The sequence below is a fragment of the Neopelma chrysocephalum genome, unplaced genomic scaffold, assembly GCF_003984885.1.
Source record: "Neopelma chrysocephalum unplaced genomic scaffold, ASM398488v2 Primary Assembly neopelma1_63, whole genome shotgun sequence".
Classification (NCBI taxonomy): domain Eukaryota; kingdom Metazoa; phylum Chordata; class Aves; order Passeriformes; family Pipridae; genus Neopelma; species Neopelma chrysocephalum.
The window spans coordinates 6,767,342-6,783,899 of record NW_020897720.1 but is presented as its reverse complement, the minus strand read 5'-3'; the positions used below and the strand labels follow the sequence as shown (position 1 = coordinate 6,783,899).

The 16,558-nt window shown below is 41.9% G+C and overlaps 1 protein-coding gene across 2 annotated transcripts in view; it reads right to left on the bottom strand.

Moving 5' to 3' along the window:
* CPEB4 (cytoplasmic polyadenylation element binding protein 4) overlaps positions 1-13,319 on the bottom strand; it is a 43,081-nt gene extending 29,762 nt beyond the window's left edge. The window contains exons 1-2 of one of the 2 annotated variants that reach the window (XM_027682979.1): positions 10,598-13,319; positions 689-770 (exon numbers count right to left, since the gene is read on the bottom strand). In XM_027682979.1, coding sequence (XP_027538780.1) covers positions 689-770; positions 10,598-11,719 — 1,204 coding nt within the window. In that variant the 5' untranslated portion in view covers positions 11,720-13,319. The remainder of the gene's footprint in view (positions 1-688; positions 771-10,597) is intronic. The other variant, XM_027682980.1, reaches the window with a different exon arrangement.
* Between the last annotated feature and the right edge of the window lie 3,239 nt (positions 13,320-16,558).

Sequence of the window (16,558 nt, the reverse complement as noted above, 5' to 3'; positions counted from 1 at the left end):
GCAAAGGCAACAAACACAAGTTATTGCCAGTTTATCAGAGGTTGGTCTTCTGAGCAAGAATCAGTATTAAAACAAGTCAGATTTCATTACCACCACAAGCCTTGATAGCAAAAGAAATTTACTTGCAGAAACCACAAGCGCAGGTTTGTTTTTTTAGTGGTCTCATGACTGGTAACAAAACTGAATATTAGATAAGAAGTGTGTGTGAGAATTTGACTTCTCTACTCATACAAAGAACCACTGAACTGAAATGGATTACTCATTCTACAGAACAAGAAACTAGAGTTCTGAATTGTAGACCACAAGCAGTTTCTATTCAGACAAAATTATACGCAGACAATATTTTGAATACTTTGTAAGTTGAGGTATTTCCAAAGCAAGATTACCTTTGCCAAAAAACCAAAAAAAAAATAAAAAGAGATAAATTCCAAATGCATGTCAGTTCAACCTCCCTTTTCCCAATGGTACCAAAAAAATCTGCAATTTAAGGCAGCACAGAACTGAAAAAAAAATGTACCTGTGTTGCAACAGCTTCATCTACAGACAACTGAGAGAGGGTGCCCACCCCAGCTGACCATGCAACAGGTGCACAACGTGACTTTTCCTCATCAAAACCAAAGTTTCTTATTCTAAGTAAGCACCTCTTCCCAATTATTTACTGCAGGAAATAGTCTCTTTCTAAATTTACCTTTCAGTGAATCATTTTCAGCCCTCATTATGTCAATTAGTGAGTTCTCCAGTGAATGCATGTCGAAAGTCCTCGTGCGATCCTGCAAGCAAATACAAACAGAGCCAGGTTAGACAACACACAGCGTTAAACGAGACCATCTGAAACATAAAAACTTCAGTTTTCTTCTACATTACTACAGCAGAATTAAGCAAAAGCCATACACCAAAGGCAGGCTGATACAGGAATATTAAAAATTAGAATATTCTTAAATAAGAATCTGATCTATAGTTATCGTAACCAATCATTTAAGAACCCAATTCAATATTTAGTTTGCATTCCTTTCTACACAGCAAAACTTTGTTAAAAGTAATTTCACAGTTAAGAAGTAAAGATCATATCCTGGGAGACAGAATTGCAAGGACAAATCATAAAACAGGTATTTCAGTCCAAATTTAAGAAATTTTAAATTCCAGAAACATGTAGAATTTCCTCCACCTAAACAACTATCTCAACACCTGAAATAGTTGAATTCTGTGCAGTCAGTTCAAATTCTACATAATTCTAAGGTATTCCACACAAGCAAGAGTGTTCCAAACAGTCTCATTTACTGGGTGACAACTTTGCTCTGATTTTTAATTCTGTGAATTCACAAGTTTGGCATTCCAAGCATTTCTAAAATTAAAGGAGGACTCAACAGATGGGAGGCACAATGTCTCCTGTACTTTACTGTTTCATTACCTCCAGCCACCTGAAGTGTATTACCACATATTTCTGCTTCCTATTAACCAAAGGCATCATTTAACACATGGGTCACACTTTCTCAATCAAACAACAAATTCCACATCCTATAAATCTGATGTTACAGCAACATAAAATATCCTGGCACTGCCTTATTTTAATTGGCAAATTCAAAATAACTGAAATTTCTTGTAAACTCTGAAATCTTTACAGTACCATATAAGGTCACAAAGGGAAGCAAAAAATCACCGTAGTTCCCAAAATTATTCATTTATCCATGGTATCTGTGTATTTATACATTTGGATTTGGAAAAAAAATTATACAATTATATTAATCCACCTTTAATTTAGTTTTTTTCTGTCCAAGAAGCACTCTAACATCAATTCTAAAGATTTTATTTCATTCCTGTTCTAAGGAATCCCCTCTGAACCAAGATCAAGCATTAGGAAGTATATGTTCTAACAAGAAAACAAAATGTGAGTAGTTTAAAACAGACATTTTTTGCTTCAAGCTGCTTCTCCACAACTATTGTTATTACAGCTCCAAATATGTTTTTTGTCCCTATCACTGGCTGTGAAGCTGAAATTTCTCCAAAGCACACAGATCCTGCTTGGAACATTTTTAAAAAGCAGTGGTGAAGTAAAAAAGGGTATTGCAGAGGCTGTTGTGTATCAGGTTATAATGGCCTTTACTCCAGTGCTGAAGCAGCAGTGACTGCGTGTTGCAAGGGGGGTTCTTGATATCACACAGATCAGATCCAAAATGATCAGTCATTCTGGACTTTAAATATCTCATACTATTTGAAGAGCAATGACACACCAGCTCCTAGAGTCCTGATCCACTTCCAAGTTGTAAGTTACATTCTGACCACTAAAAAAACACTGGTTTTCAATTAAATTTCCTGGTATTTTTCCTCTCTTCAGAACAGTTTATTACTGAGACAGACCAGGCGACGTATTTCAACCCGGATGTGCTGCATTTCAAATAGCATTAGAAAGCCCAGGGTTTGGAACCAGTTGCTTTATTAGTCTAGCAAATATCAAATTTACTATAGAAAGCAAAGCACTGTCCTGTCTCTCCTCAGTATTTATTTCCGTGGTCATTTCTATTACAAGATAATTGAGGCACCTTAGAGAAACCATCGCAGGCATTTAAATTCTAAAACTCAGTGTTTTACACATTTTTTCCTTTATAAGCAGCATTTAGTTTATTGTTTTGACTTCTCCTAGTTCATAACTTATTTCACACTCTAGTTACATTAAAATCCTTTAGCAGGACTGAGTACAAGTCCTGGGGTCTTGGATCCATTAGGATTCAACAGCTGGGAAACTCAGGAATGGGCACTAGAAGACAATATCTGCATTTCCAGCAGTCCTCACAACAGGACAACAGAAAATAGCCTAAAACACAGGTTGGAGAAAACCTGACATCCCTCAGTAGCTTCTCCTTCCTGCATTCCGGCTTTCAGTGTATTGTATTAACATCAAGTGCACCCCGTGAACAGCTACAAAATTCTTATTTCACAAAGTGCAGAACCTCAGTATTTCCATGTCTTTGTGGAATTGTGGCACTTAACATTTCAGCTGTCTGAGAGACATGAAGGGAGTAATCCAGGCCAAGTAATTTCCAGTTTATTGTGCCCTGTATGTGCTGGAACACGTGAGCCAAAGCGAGTCTCTTCTCCCTAAAATGTCTGCGTTGGTTTGGGTTGAGCCGTAGTAACAAAGGCTTTGCTGCAATGGTAAGTTTTCAACATTGAGAACAGAGAATTTAAATATCTGAGGGGAGAAAATGGAATGGAACTGGTTAGCTAATAGGGACATCACGTTCTCCAATAGAAGCTTTTTGTGGTGAGGAGTTCACAGTTTTCCCTTTCTGAGGGAAGCAGCAAGGTGTCACTTTTTCAGTGTAAGGTCCATAAGCTGCAAATCACACTGCAAACACTTTAAAACATGACCCTGTGCACTGATACAAAATATTAACTGGTCAGCAGCTATTGGCAATCCCATAAAAGGAGGAATGGCTAAAATGTGGCCCACACTTAACACTCTCTAGTGGTTCCAGTCACTTGCCACAGCACTGGAGATTTCCAGAGGCTGGAGCACCCTCAAAATGCTGCCATGTTACTGTCTCTTGCCTATTTTTCCAACTTTCCATTTCTAATAATCATGGTCAATGCATGGTGCTGAATGGCCCCTGGGAAGATAGGCTTTAGTCTTGGCTTGTTGGAGTTTGCTCCTCCGTGTCTTTGCTTATCAATTAGGAGAGAGCAAACCATGTTAAACACAACTATTGAATTTTGACATATTCCTGAAAGTAATGCAGCAGTTCCCCTCTCTGGAAATGCAGAGAAATTCAAGAATTTGGTATGTCAGTAACCCTGTGTACATCTAGGCAATGAAAAGATGTCAGTCCTAAATTAAGACCAGCCAAAACGCTAAGCTCAATTGGGTCAAAGGTTTGTACAGTGCTTATTAAAAAAAAAAATGCATTAATTTAGTTGATTACTTGCCCAGATGATGAAAGTCACCACTGGTAGTTTTTAGAATTTTTATACAAATTCAAGTCCTTTTATAGCAAAAATGTTTTGAAAACAGCAGCCCGGATTTCGTCGGTCTTAACCTCCAAGATGGCCAGTGCATTTTATCAGAAACACATCTGAAATCTATCCATGTATTATATACCTGAAGTGAAATTAAAGGCTGGTAAAGGCTAATGGTAGTGGCCATATCACTGAAGAAATGCTTAACTCTACATTTCACTCCATAACATCAAAAATAGCTGTAACAGTCAAGATACTGATCCTGAACTGGTAACTAGATGTGATACATTTTATTTATGAGTTATAAAGCACATAAACCACACTGTGCTCAGGAAAAAACTGATGTTTTCTTTAAAAGACTTCATGCAGAGAGAATTAATAACAACATGGTGGTGGTTTTAATGAATCAATTCACAAAGTTACAATGCTTTCCATGGAGCTGAACTGCTCACTGGATACTTATTTATTTATTTAGAAAATAAATAGGGGTAATGACTACCTTGGACTAAAGCAGAGGGTGCAAACTTCAGTAACAAAATGTGGCTACCATAATACCTGGTATTATTTCCCTGGCTTGATCGCAATAAGTTGGGCTTTACACAAGTTTGTTCAGGGCATCTAAAATTTTGCGTCACGTTAAACATAAGGCCACCAAAAAATAAAAAAAAACAAAATAAAAAAAAAAAGAAAAAGAGAAAACCAAACCAAACATACAACAAACCAATCAAAGAAACACCACCACCTCCGAGCAACAAAATGAAAGAAACCTGCAGTCTTAATACATGACTATGTTTAAAATTTCAGCCACCATTTCAAAAGACATTCATTACACATGATTTCGAACAAACAGTGCTGTTTTCACAATATACAAGAAGTGACAGCCAGCAGATCTGGTTAAGAGCGAGCTATTGCGACTCTGAATGTTCTACAACAACAAACAAAACAGTTTTGGACTATAAACTGGCCATCTCTTTCTACAGAAAAATTAAATTATTCTGATTCTTCTACTGTCTAGAAATAATTTCTAAGTGTGTAGACTGTTCCTAATAATGCAACCTCACTGCAAAGAGAGAAGAATTCAGGACTTTCATGTCATGACTTTGTCCTTGGACTCCCACAGCCTGGGCAAACCACCTCTTGACTACAGGGATCTCCCCTCCAGCACCCAGATTATTTTATATTTAGAGGTCTTGTAAGAAATGGAGCCACTGGTACAGAGTAAATCATTAAATTCTAATCCCTATTCTAATTTTATTTTTCCAAGTCCAAAAACATTTCATTCCAAAAAGAAAGTCACTTGGTGCAAAGCACATACGAGATATACTGGGACATCCTCCCATGCAAAAGAAATTAAATGAATTTTTCATGCACAGGAAGACCATACTTTGCACTTAAAAAGCTCATGCCTAAATTCTCTTGCATGTCACACAGATGTACATTCAACTTAGCTATGAAAGTGCAGATTTATTATATTTAATCTGCACCCACAGCACCACCATCACCTGAACAATTAAGATTCCAGAACCTGAGAGTTTCTATTCAGCACTTCCCATGAAGGGCCTCCCAGGGCTAAATACCAAAATGTACAAAAAGTCAAGCCTGGCAAGGTATGAGCTCTTGCTGGTAACTAAGTCTGGGCCTGATCTCTTAAAATAAGGTTTATCTGAAGTCCAGGGCATCAATAATAATGCCAAAGATGCCACTGCACCAAGTGATTTACTGAAGGTGACTAAGGAGCATTTATGGAATAGCTGCAAGTGGGGCTTGTTTCATACATTTAAATCTTTGTCAAACCAGATTATCTGTGCAAATCAAAAACCTCACAACTACATTTGTACCCTCATTATAGCACAAGAAGCCTGAAACTTTCTGAAACCTTGTTCCTGTTTCCCACAACTCAAAAGCTGTGTGTCTCAGGCACAGTGAGGTGTACAGGGCGAGGCAATATCATCATATTTATCATCATAAATACAAGTTCCACATTTTTCTTTTAACTGTAAAGCAAATTTGGACTTGATTATGCTTCTGGGTAAGCTTCTCCTCCTTCCCACCACCCTGCAAATGCTGTATTCCAGCTTCCAGTTCAGTATCCAGTGAATTAAAAGCTTTGAATAAACAGGTTTTTCCTGAAAGGATGTTGCTGTATTCTGCCCAGATCATCTTTTATAGCTTCACCAGGGAACAATAAGAAGGAGCTGGAAAAGTTAAGTGGCACATGAGACAGGAGGTTTTTTTGGGAGAGCACAATTCTGGTTTAGTCAAACTTGAACTTTTTAAGTGTTAGAAATGACAGACCTTTATATACATTTCCAGTAACGAGTCTGATTCTATTTTAGCCATAAATTAAGTTTTCTATGTATCTTCTAGAAAATACTTCCCATAATATCTTGTGTTCTCACTCTCTCACTTTATGCTGGGCTGCTAAGTCTGCAACTTTCAAAGCAAAATGCTTAATAAGAGTACTCCTTTTAATCTTAGGAAAAGACAAACATAATTCAAATAGCTTCTAACAAAAGCTCTCTTTAAACAGAAACCCTGAGGTCAAAAACACACAGGAGGGCCAAAGCCCAAGTATTAACGTCAGTAGTAAGTTTATAAAACAAGAACAGTGTTAACTTCCACAGCACTTAACTTGTGCATGTCATACCACATTAGAGTGCTGCTAATCCCACAGATCAGTAGCTGTGGGGAACAGCACACAAAACACTAATTACTACACAACTGATGTAGTTATAGAAAAATGGGTGAACAGGTTTAAAAGTCCAACTTTAAGTATTTATTCTATTTTCAAATGATAGCTTGAAATTTCTTGGAATAATTGCTGTTGCTAGAATAAAAATGAAATTCTGCAAAACAAATAACCTCTTTTTATGCAACCAGCTCTTGTGAGTTATGAAAAGGTTCCTCAAAACCAACTATTAAAATAAAGGGGCATGGTAAAGAAATTTACTTGCAAAATCCTTTCAAGAGGAAAGTTTAGCAAATGCATTCAAGAGGTTATTTTTTAATTCCAGTTCTCTGTGAATTTGTTTAATGCACTTATTAAACCAACCCATTTCTATGGGCAAACAAATGCTGACGTACAGCTCAGAATTCAAACACGTTTTGTAATCACGTATGTGTTTTCTCAAACATTCCATATCTGCCTGGGGGAAGAGCAAGTCTCTCTGGCACAGCCCCTGGATGGATTTGGAAGGAGTTATATACCTGGAAACCAGCCACTGTAGAAGAAAGGAAAAAACATTTTGAACAAGTGGATATAATGAACTGCTCTCATGTACGAAATTCTTTGAAATGGGCAGTTCTTTTCAAGCCTGATTCCGGGAAGAAACACAAATTATTTTTAAGCATTTTTACAGAACGCTATTGCTTCACTTGCTTGTGTCTTCAGAGACCAATTTAAAAAACATCGTCACACATTGAAGATGAGATCTGGAAACCTGGAAATGCCTATCAAAGCAAGATTTATGCATTGCATAACAGGCAGGATGTTCCACTCATGAGGAAGTGCAAGTACACAGCAAAAGGAAAGCCAAAACAATCTTGAAGGCAGTGCTGCCCTAAAACACAATTACTGAGCACCCAGTTTGTCAGTGCTGCTGGGAGACAAGTAGAAGGAATTATTTTAAAAAATCAATAACTTTGAAAGATGCAATAGTCACAGTCAAAGCATTTTCATGTATTAAATCTCAAGGAAGGCTGTCAGAGTCAAAAGACTTCATTTTTTTTCTTTTTAATTTTAATTCAGGAACCATTTTTTCATTTGGAGACCATTTCCTTTTCAAATGAACACACAAAGAACAATGGCTTTTCTCTTTTCAAAAGACCTTTGAAGGGGGAAGCCTGCCCAGTGGCTAAAGCACAACATCAAAACTTAATTTCATTAACAGATCTGGTAAGTCTTCTCTGACCTTGCTTCCAGTTCCAAGACATTCCTACAGACATGCTACTTCTGAAACATTAGGAGACAGAATTCCAAATGGAAAACACTTAGAACAGAAAGCACAGGGTTTGCATGCAGCCCTCCATACCAAGCACGGCATCATCAAATTGCAAGGTTATCTAACAGATCACCACAGTATTTTCCTTTCATCTGAACCATTTGGAGCACCCACTTCATCCCAAGAATCAAAGGGCCACGGGCAGAAATGTTTGAAGTGAGCAGGAATTCACATCAGTGGCTTATAAGGATATTATGCAACATCGTCCTCTTCAAAGAGGAAACGAGCATTTACTCCTGGTTACCCGAAGATTCCCATCAAAACAGACAGAATTCTGTGTGTCAGCAAGCTTTGGAGGAGGGACAACCTCTGTGAAAAAAAGAAAGTGATCCCCAAATATTTGCAGTTGCTGGTTTGCATTTTGCCTTCCAAAGAAACTAATTTTCACTAGAATGCAGCAACACTCGTTAATGATTTAAGCAGCAAAACATAAATATTAAATGAAAGGGATAGTTGTATCAAATTACTCCATTATGTTGCTGCAGCAAAGACAGCTTTCAACTATTTCCTAAACAGGAATCTAAGAAGATTCCAGTAACAAAATACCTTGTCCAGTACATGATTGCTACCTCGTCTAGTACATGAAGGATACTTCACATAAAGATAGATAGATGCATGAACACAAATATATAATATGCTAAAGTCCTTACTCTGCTTTGAGGCAGGCATAGAATCAGCATAATCAAGGAAAAAAAAAAAGACATCAAAGGTCAAATTTTACATCATTTGTTTCCAGCAATTCAAGAATTCACTGTGCTTTCAACACTCAGCTAAGTGACCAAAGGAGCTAAAGATTTTATACAAAAAAAAAAAAGAAAGTTATAAAAAGCAGTTGTCCATGATGGTTTCAAAATTAATCAGCATCTTTCTAGGGCTGCAGTGCTGAAGTCCTGTTCTGCTGCCCTGCCCTTTTCCTCACAGAAGTGACAGTACCTGACTGGAAAGCACTTCACTCCACACTTTCCTTTTCTTGGCACGAAGGAGTGTCAGACTTGGTCTTGACATGTACAGCTTCATCCGAGTGTTTATGTAAACAGACACCAACATGCTACACAAAAATTATTTCTTTGCCGTGATCAAACTACATGTGTCTGCTATTTTATGTCTGGAACGCCATCCACAAGTCAAGGTTGACTTTGCCAGTTTTCTCTAATTTCCTTGATGCCAATCCAAGCACGTTTCTATCCCTGTGTATATATTTGGGGCTTATACACAGCAGCAAGGACACACTTGATCTCATTCTGTCACTCTGAACATCAGCTACGTGTCAGGGTACAGAGTGAATCAAACCCTGAGCCAAGTCTCGCTGCAGTGAGGCTGAAAAAAGACCAGCTCCAGCTGTGCCCTTTTTCTAATGGTTTCAGTGTATAAATTCCATATGCTGGATACAGGTTGATTATATTCATTACAAATCCTGACATTAAAATCAATTATTACTATATGCATTCTAAATTTAGAAGGGCTCTACCTGATATTGAACCAGCCAGCAGCTCTGCAGTAGAAAAAAGGGCCCTAAAGGAAAGTTACTGCCAGAGCTGCTGTGCTGTCAGCAGGCCCTGCACAGCACCAAAAAACAGCAGTTTGCAAAGAACCCAACTATCCACAAACCCACAAAGTCATTATTAAATGTATTTCTGTTTCTTTACACCATGAGACATATTGCACAGTTTTTAATCTTCGAAATTATTTTAAAGTAGGTCACCCTGGGTGTCTTGCAGCATGGCCAGAAATACTGCAATCACGTTGAGATTTTTACTTTTGCCCTCATTTGAAGAGCTTGAAAAACAACCCTGGAAATGTAATAGAGCTCTTGGGTTGTTTAATTCAGCCTAAAGGAGTTTACAAAAGGCGCACACACACATAAAAGCTCGGTTTAACTAGTGGTCAGATGAAAAGAAGAGTACTTCTGGTTTAATTTCTACTGTAAATTAGGTTCAACATTATACAATTCTTTTCAAATTCATAACAAGTCAGCCCCGAAGGAGAGGCTGAATTGCCACTGCCTCCTGCCAGGAGAAGGCCATAGCAAAAATATAGGAGACCACCAACTGACACTGGTCCAGATCTAATTTTAGTGATGATTTAATGACTTGTAACCAGAATTTGCTGCCATTACTGAGGAGAGCAAACTGCACCAATTACCATCCTGTATAAAAAAATCAAAGTTTAAAAAAAAAAAATGCTACACAAACTATGTTGCACTGCAAGTCCATGTGATACTGGAAAACAAAATACACTTTTCTCAGATGTGGTACATTCTTGAGTATTTTAAAAGGCTTCAGATGTTTCATACTCCAACAAACAACACTTTTTTTCCTTATTCCTTTTTGTAGATACTTGCTGCTGGTAACTAAATTTCTTCATTGGCTATTTCTGTGTGTTAGTATTAAGCTGAAGGAAAGTGGCTAATACAGGTGGCTGGTAGGCAATAGATATTTATCACCATCACTATTAAAAACCAACATGAATCACAGCTTGGAGGATCATTCCCATTATGACATTTCAAGTTCAATATGTTTTTTTTTTAAGTTGCAAGCACAGAAATCCTACAACCAGGCTGTGCTGTTCCAACACACTGCACTTCCCAGAGCATTTTAATGCACTTTGGGGTTATTTTTCTTATGGACAGAACAGAGTGTGCTCACCTGAAAGGGAAAAATGTTGTCAGCTCTATTCAAACTGTCTTCCATCCACGATTTTGGAGCGAAGGCCGAGCTGGGCCGGGCGTACTTCTGCAGCTGGATATGATTACTTGCAAAATTCTTCTTTAAGGGCGAGATGGAGTTCAAGGGTGTTATCCCTCCGTTCAGTCCCCGGCGGTGGTCTCGGCCTTGGGACCCTCCCCACCCACCGTATCCGCCGCCGCCGGGGCTCCATGAGGATGGTGTGGGAGAAGGGCTTTGGTAGCTGCTCCATGGAGAAGGTGGCTTGTTAAGATTATTAGCCAAATGAGGCAACTGATTAAAAGCAGCATTTCTGTGTGTGAATGGAGGTGGGTGAGGACTTGCAGGAGACCTCCTCTGTTGCTGATGCTGATTGTGATGATGCTGAAAATGGGGGTGATGAGGGTGGTGCTGAGAGAGGGGTCCGATCTGGGGGGAAAAGCTACCACCAAAGCCAGGGCTGACGTGATGTGGAAAATTCTGAAACAGCAGAGCACCATTATTAGCTGAGGCAGTAGGGACCCCTCCCTGATGGAAAAAACTTGCATCTTCATTGATTATTGTAGAAGAAGAAGGAGGAATAGCTGCAGACCAGTTACTAAAACCAGTCAGAGAAGATGCAGTGGATGTCAAGGGCTGTGTTGAAGTGCCGAGCCCCGAAGCCTCTTGATAATCAAATCCTGTTAACACCGGCGATTCTATTCTGATTTTCTCCTTTCCATTGCCATTCTCTGAAGAATTATCACCCTGATTTTCTTCAGTTTTAGCTTTCTCAGGTTCAGAGAGCATGCCTGCTTCCTGACTTTGACCAGGGGAAAGCTGCTGTTTTTCTAGGGACTCTTGCTTTTCCTGTTGCTGAGTTTTAGATTTTTCTGACCCCAGAATCTCATCCTGAATATTATGGGCAGCTGGAGCAGGAAAGAGCCAAGCTGACCCAGCACTACTGCCATTGGCAGCTGTGTTATTATTTATAAAAGCAGCAGGGCTGGGGGTTGCATTTTGATGATGGTGTGGAGGCTGCAGATGTGGATGAAATCTGACTGGAAAAGCTGACTTATTTCCAGTGTTGTTTTGCACTAACACTCCAAACCCGTAATCCCCCATTTATTATATTTAGGGTTTGAATCCTCCCTGTAAGAACAAGTTGATGTTTAGTGTTTAGCTTGTCCTCTTCTGAGGCAAGATTAGCAAGTATCCTGTTTTTCACTAGATATTCCAGTTTCTCCCTCCACGCTATTTGTTTCAGATTTGGATAAAAATGTTTGTTTTTTGCAAAAGATAGATTTTCTCAACTATTTCAATGTGTCAATTTGTGTCCGTTTCCTTCCTTTGGGCAGAAGGAAGGGAAAAATAAATCTTTGGTTCACAAAATAAGAGGTTTCCTTTTTCGAAAGGAAATGCACAGCAATGAGAGAAAAAGCATCTGGCGAATAAGGATAAAGAGATTCTAACTATGCTGTTTTTTTCCTCCTCAGCAGCCTTGACTCGCCCATAAATGAGTTAAGAGGGAAGAAAAAAAATACAATGACGTCTGGTCCCTCAACCCCTTGGCAGCAAAAAATAGATTTAAATCTGGAATAATTTAATACATCTCTATAATCTAATATATATTTGTGTCCTGTTTAAAAAGAGTCTTTGCTGTGGACAAGGGAAAAATTTACCTCAGGATCTTAGCATTCAGAGGGTGAAAAGGGTAAGTGAGTTGCAGAAGAGGCTTTTTCCCTGTGCTGCTGGGTTTAACCTATTATATTTAGCAATAATATACACCGTGTGTGTGTATGTGTGTATGTGTGTGGTTGTTTAAAGGGGTAAGATCTTATCTCAGGAAATCAGTATTCTATGTGTGCTGGGTGGGGAGTGAGTTGTGCAGGAGAAGGGTGGATTCTTGATGCTGCTCCTTCTGGGCTGGGTTTCAGAGCTCGCCAGACTCGCTTCTTATTTATGATCCAATATTTGCGTGTCCTTCATAAGAGTCCTGGCTGTCCGAGGAGGGAGGTTTTCATCTCAGAAATCAGCATTCACCGTTCGGGGAAGGGAAGGGAGGGGACAGCGCAGGAGGAAGGGGAAGGAGGTTTTTCCTCGCTCTCTGCTGCCGGGAGGGTGTTTTGTGGTGCGGGGCTCGCCTCCTTCCCCGGGAATCTCGGCTTTCCCGCAGCCCAGCGAGCCCCTGGAGACGCGCTCCCTCCTCAGGCTCTCGGCGTCCAGCGGGGCCGGGCCGTGGGTGCCCCGCGTGTCCCCCCGCCCTCGCTCGAGCCGGGGGAGGCAGGAGGGGTTTTACCTCAGCAGCGCAGCAGCCTCCGGCAGGGAGGGGAAGGCGCGGCCGGCCGGGCTCCTCTCTCCCCCATGGAAGTGTTTAAGCGGCTCTCCCGGATCGCCCGGCGGGGTCGGGGCGGGCTCTGTGTCGGGGCGCAGCGCTCGGGGCTCCGGCGGAGGCTGCTCGGGGCGCTCGCTGCCCTGCGGCTGCTCGGCTCGGCTGCGGGCGGGCCGTGCCCCTCATGGACCGGCCGCACCGGGGGGGGGGTTCTCCGCGGGGACGCTGCTGCGAAGATCTGCAAGGACCAGGAGACCGACAGCCTTCGGTAGCCGGCGACGTGTCCCCGGCGCGGAGCCTCCGCTGCCACCGCCTCGTTTCGCGTCTTTTTTTCCGTGTGTTTGCTGCCGCCTCCCCCGCCCCCCACCCCCCCGGCGGCCGCCGCAGCCGGTGCCTCGCTGGTCCCCGCGCGGCCGCTGCCCAGCCCGTGCCGCCCGGACCGAGCGGCCGCACCAAATGACAACCAGCTGGCGGGGGCCGCGCGGCGCTTCCGGGGCGGTGGCGGCCGCGCCCCCGGCCCGCCCCCGGCCCCGGCTCCGCCCGCCCGGGGTCCGCTGCGCGCCGCCATGTTTGGTAAGGGCAGGAACACCCCGGCTGGGGCGGCCGCCCCGGCGCTCGATGCGCCCGCCCGCAGCGCGGCCGCCATGTTGAGTGTGGGCAAGAGGTCAGGCGGATGCCGGCGGGGCCGCCATCTTGGAGTGAGGAGCGCGGCGCCCGCCATGTTTGTGCAGGGCAGGCCGTCACCTGTCACCGCGCTGACAGTGTGTCTGTGGTGTGATATAGAGGGGTCTGGGTTGGAAAGGGACATTAAAGATCATTTAATTCCACCCCCTGCCATAGGCAGGGACACCTACCACTAGACCAGGTTGGTCAGAGCCCCATCCAACCTGATCTTTTAACACTTCCAGGGATAGGGCATCCACAGCTTCTCTGGGCGACCTGTGCTGGAGCCTGAACACCCTCACTGGGAAGAATTTGTCCCTATATCCAACCCAAATTTTCCCTTTTCAGAGGGAATGGCCGTTCCCCTTTGTCCTGTCACTCCAATCCCTGATGCAGAGTCCCTCTATGGTTTCTTTGTAGCCCTATCAGATACTGGAGGGGGCTCTGAGGTCTCCACACAACCTTCTCCAGGCTGAACAATCCCAATTCTCTCAGCCTTTCCTCATAACAGAGGTGCTCCATCCCTCTGATCATCTCGGTGCCTCCTCTGGACTCAGTCCAAGTCCGTGTCCCAGCTGGGTCCCCAGGGCTGGAGGCAGCTCTGCAGGGGGGTCTCACCTGAGTGGGGCAGAGGGGCAGGATCCTCTCCCCTGCTGCCCGCGCTGTGGGATCAGCCCAGGACACATCCAAGTCCTTCTCTTCAGGGCTGATCTCAGCCTCATGGCTAATATCTAAAACTCCATGAAAGGCTGCCTTTTTGTAACATCCTTCAGCACCCCTGGACTGCAGCCCCTGCAATGGCTTGGGTTGGAAGGGACCTTAAAGCCCATCTTGTTCCATCTGCTGCAGGTCCAGTTTATACAAGAGTTCACTTTGGAGATGGGTGCTCTTTTTGCACGTTTGCAAATTAAAATATGCTAATAAAATGTAGTTAAAAATAAGCAACAAGATCTAATGAAATTAAAATAACTATATGTAGATACATCAGTAGAAAAATCAACTGTAAAAGGAAACATGCAGAAACTTTTCCTCAATAGTTTTCATTTAGTAGTGGGGTGTCCACTATTACTTGCTCCAAGACTTTTCTGCCCACTCAGTCATCTCATTGTAGGTTTGGATGATGCAGATACTTTTACCAAACCAAGTATTTCCCAACAATTTTATTAAATAAGCTTTTTGTTTGCAATCGTAGATACCTTATTTCATTGTGTGAAAACGGACTTGTTTACATATGGTGAAAACATCATTATGAAAATATAATTACTGGGTTATAATTTCCCCTTTTGTTTACTGCTTGCAACCTATGTGATCTAACCCATCTGATACTAAGTATTATTTTCTCTGTATTTTTCTAGTCATACTGTTATTATCATCATTATCATCAGATTCAGGGTTAACAGGCACTTCTGTCAGGATGCCATGAACTTGGCTCTAGCAGCAGATTGCTATTCCATGAATACTTTGGGAAAGACTGAGTAGATGGCCTTAATTTAATTTCAGGCACACCCTTGCAATGCATTAGGGTAGATGCAGATCCACTAGAGTGATACGAGCAGAACAACTTCCAAAATCTGACTGTAATCACTTCACTTGACAAACACGGTTTGCTCAAACCATGGGAGGTTTCTTAACAGCCAACACTGGGATGGTATCAGCTGCCCAGCAGCATTTGTGTCAATTTATTCAACCTCTGAGAAAAAGTGCCTGAACAGTGTGCAGGGATTGCAGCCACCGTAATAGTTACACAGAAGAATAAATCACTGAAGAAAGTCAGAACTGTCTATAAATAAGACAATCTGTGAGGGAGTTGCCACTTTGGTGGCTGGATGATGTAACGAGAGTCTCAAAGAATGCAAAGCATGACAGTGTCATAGAATCACAGAATGGTTTGGATTGGAAAGGACCTTAAAGATCATCTCATTCCAATCACCTGCCATGGGCAGGGACACCTTCCACTAGACCAGGTTGCTCCAATTTTTTTAATCACTCAAGCCATAAGCTTAAGCCCTTGTGGAGTCAAATTAACCCTTTATCAAATAGTGAGTTACACGTTGATTTTCCTGTAGCTTCTACCTTGACCTAACTTTTGGATGAAACTTGAAACATGAGATCCAAATAATTAGAAAACCCCAAATCCTTGGGCATCAAAGTAATGTGAAGCTAACTAATTTAGAAATTTAATCCTAAATTTCCCTTTACCACAACAATAAATATCCAAGACTATTTTTCAATGGGAAGGAAAGGGCAGAGTTTTCTCAGTAGCATTTGCTCACACACAGTGGTGAGATTCATGCCCAGATTTGCTGCCACATCCACTGAATAGGTCCCTGTAGCTCAGTCCTGATGTACCCAACACTTTTCACCTGAAAGAGGTTTCAGAATGACACTTGAAGTGCTTTAAGTCATCATGGTACCTTCCACTAATCACTACCAGCATTTAATGGATTCATTCCTGGAAGCACTTTAACTCTTCTGGGTACCTTAGAAGAGAGGATTCCTCTGGCCACTCCAGCTGACATCATTAGGCAGCTTTAGCTGATGACTGCCAATGGCTCTGTGCACTAAGCAGGCTCCCCCAGAATCAATCTCCAGGGTCACAAAATCCTTAACAACCTCTTCACTGCGAGACTAAATCACAAGTGGGAACATGTTGCTCTCCTCTGAGGATTAGATTTCTTAGCCTGCTTTTATTCTGACAATATCACCATAACACATCATGCAATAAGTCCTTGACTGTGACTCAGGTCACAGGAAAGACTGAGGATGGCTGAGCTGGTGTAGAAAAATCTGTGTGCTCACTTTTGCTCAGTCAGAAATAATCTTGAGATCTATGATTTGCTCGGGTCTGGTGCAGGGCCTGCTCTGTCTTTCAGTGTTACATACAGTGAAACGCAGCCAAGGGGAACGTCTTCAATTTTGTCAGGTGTGCTGCGTAGTCTTGGTAAGGTCATATGCCCCCTGAGATGTGG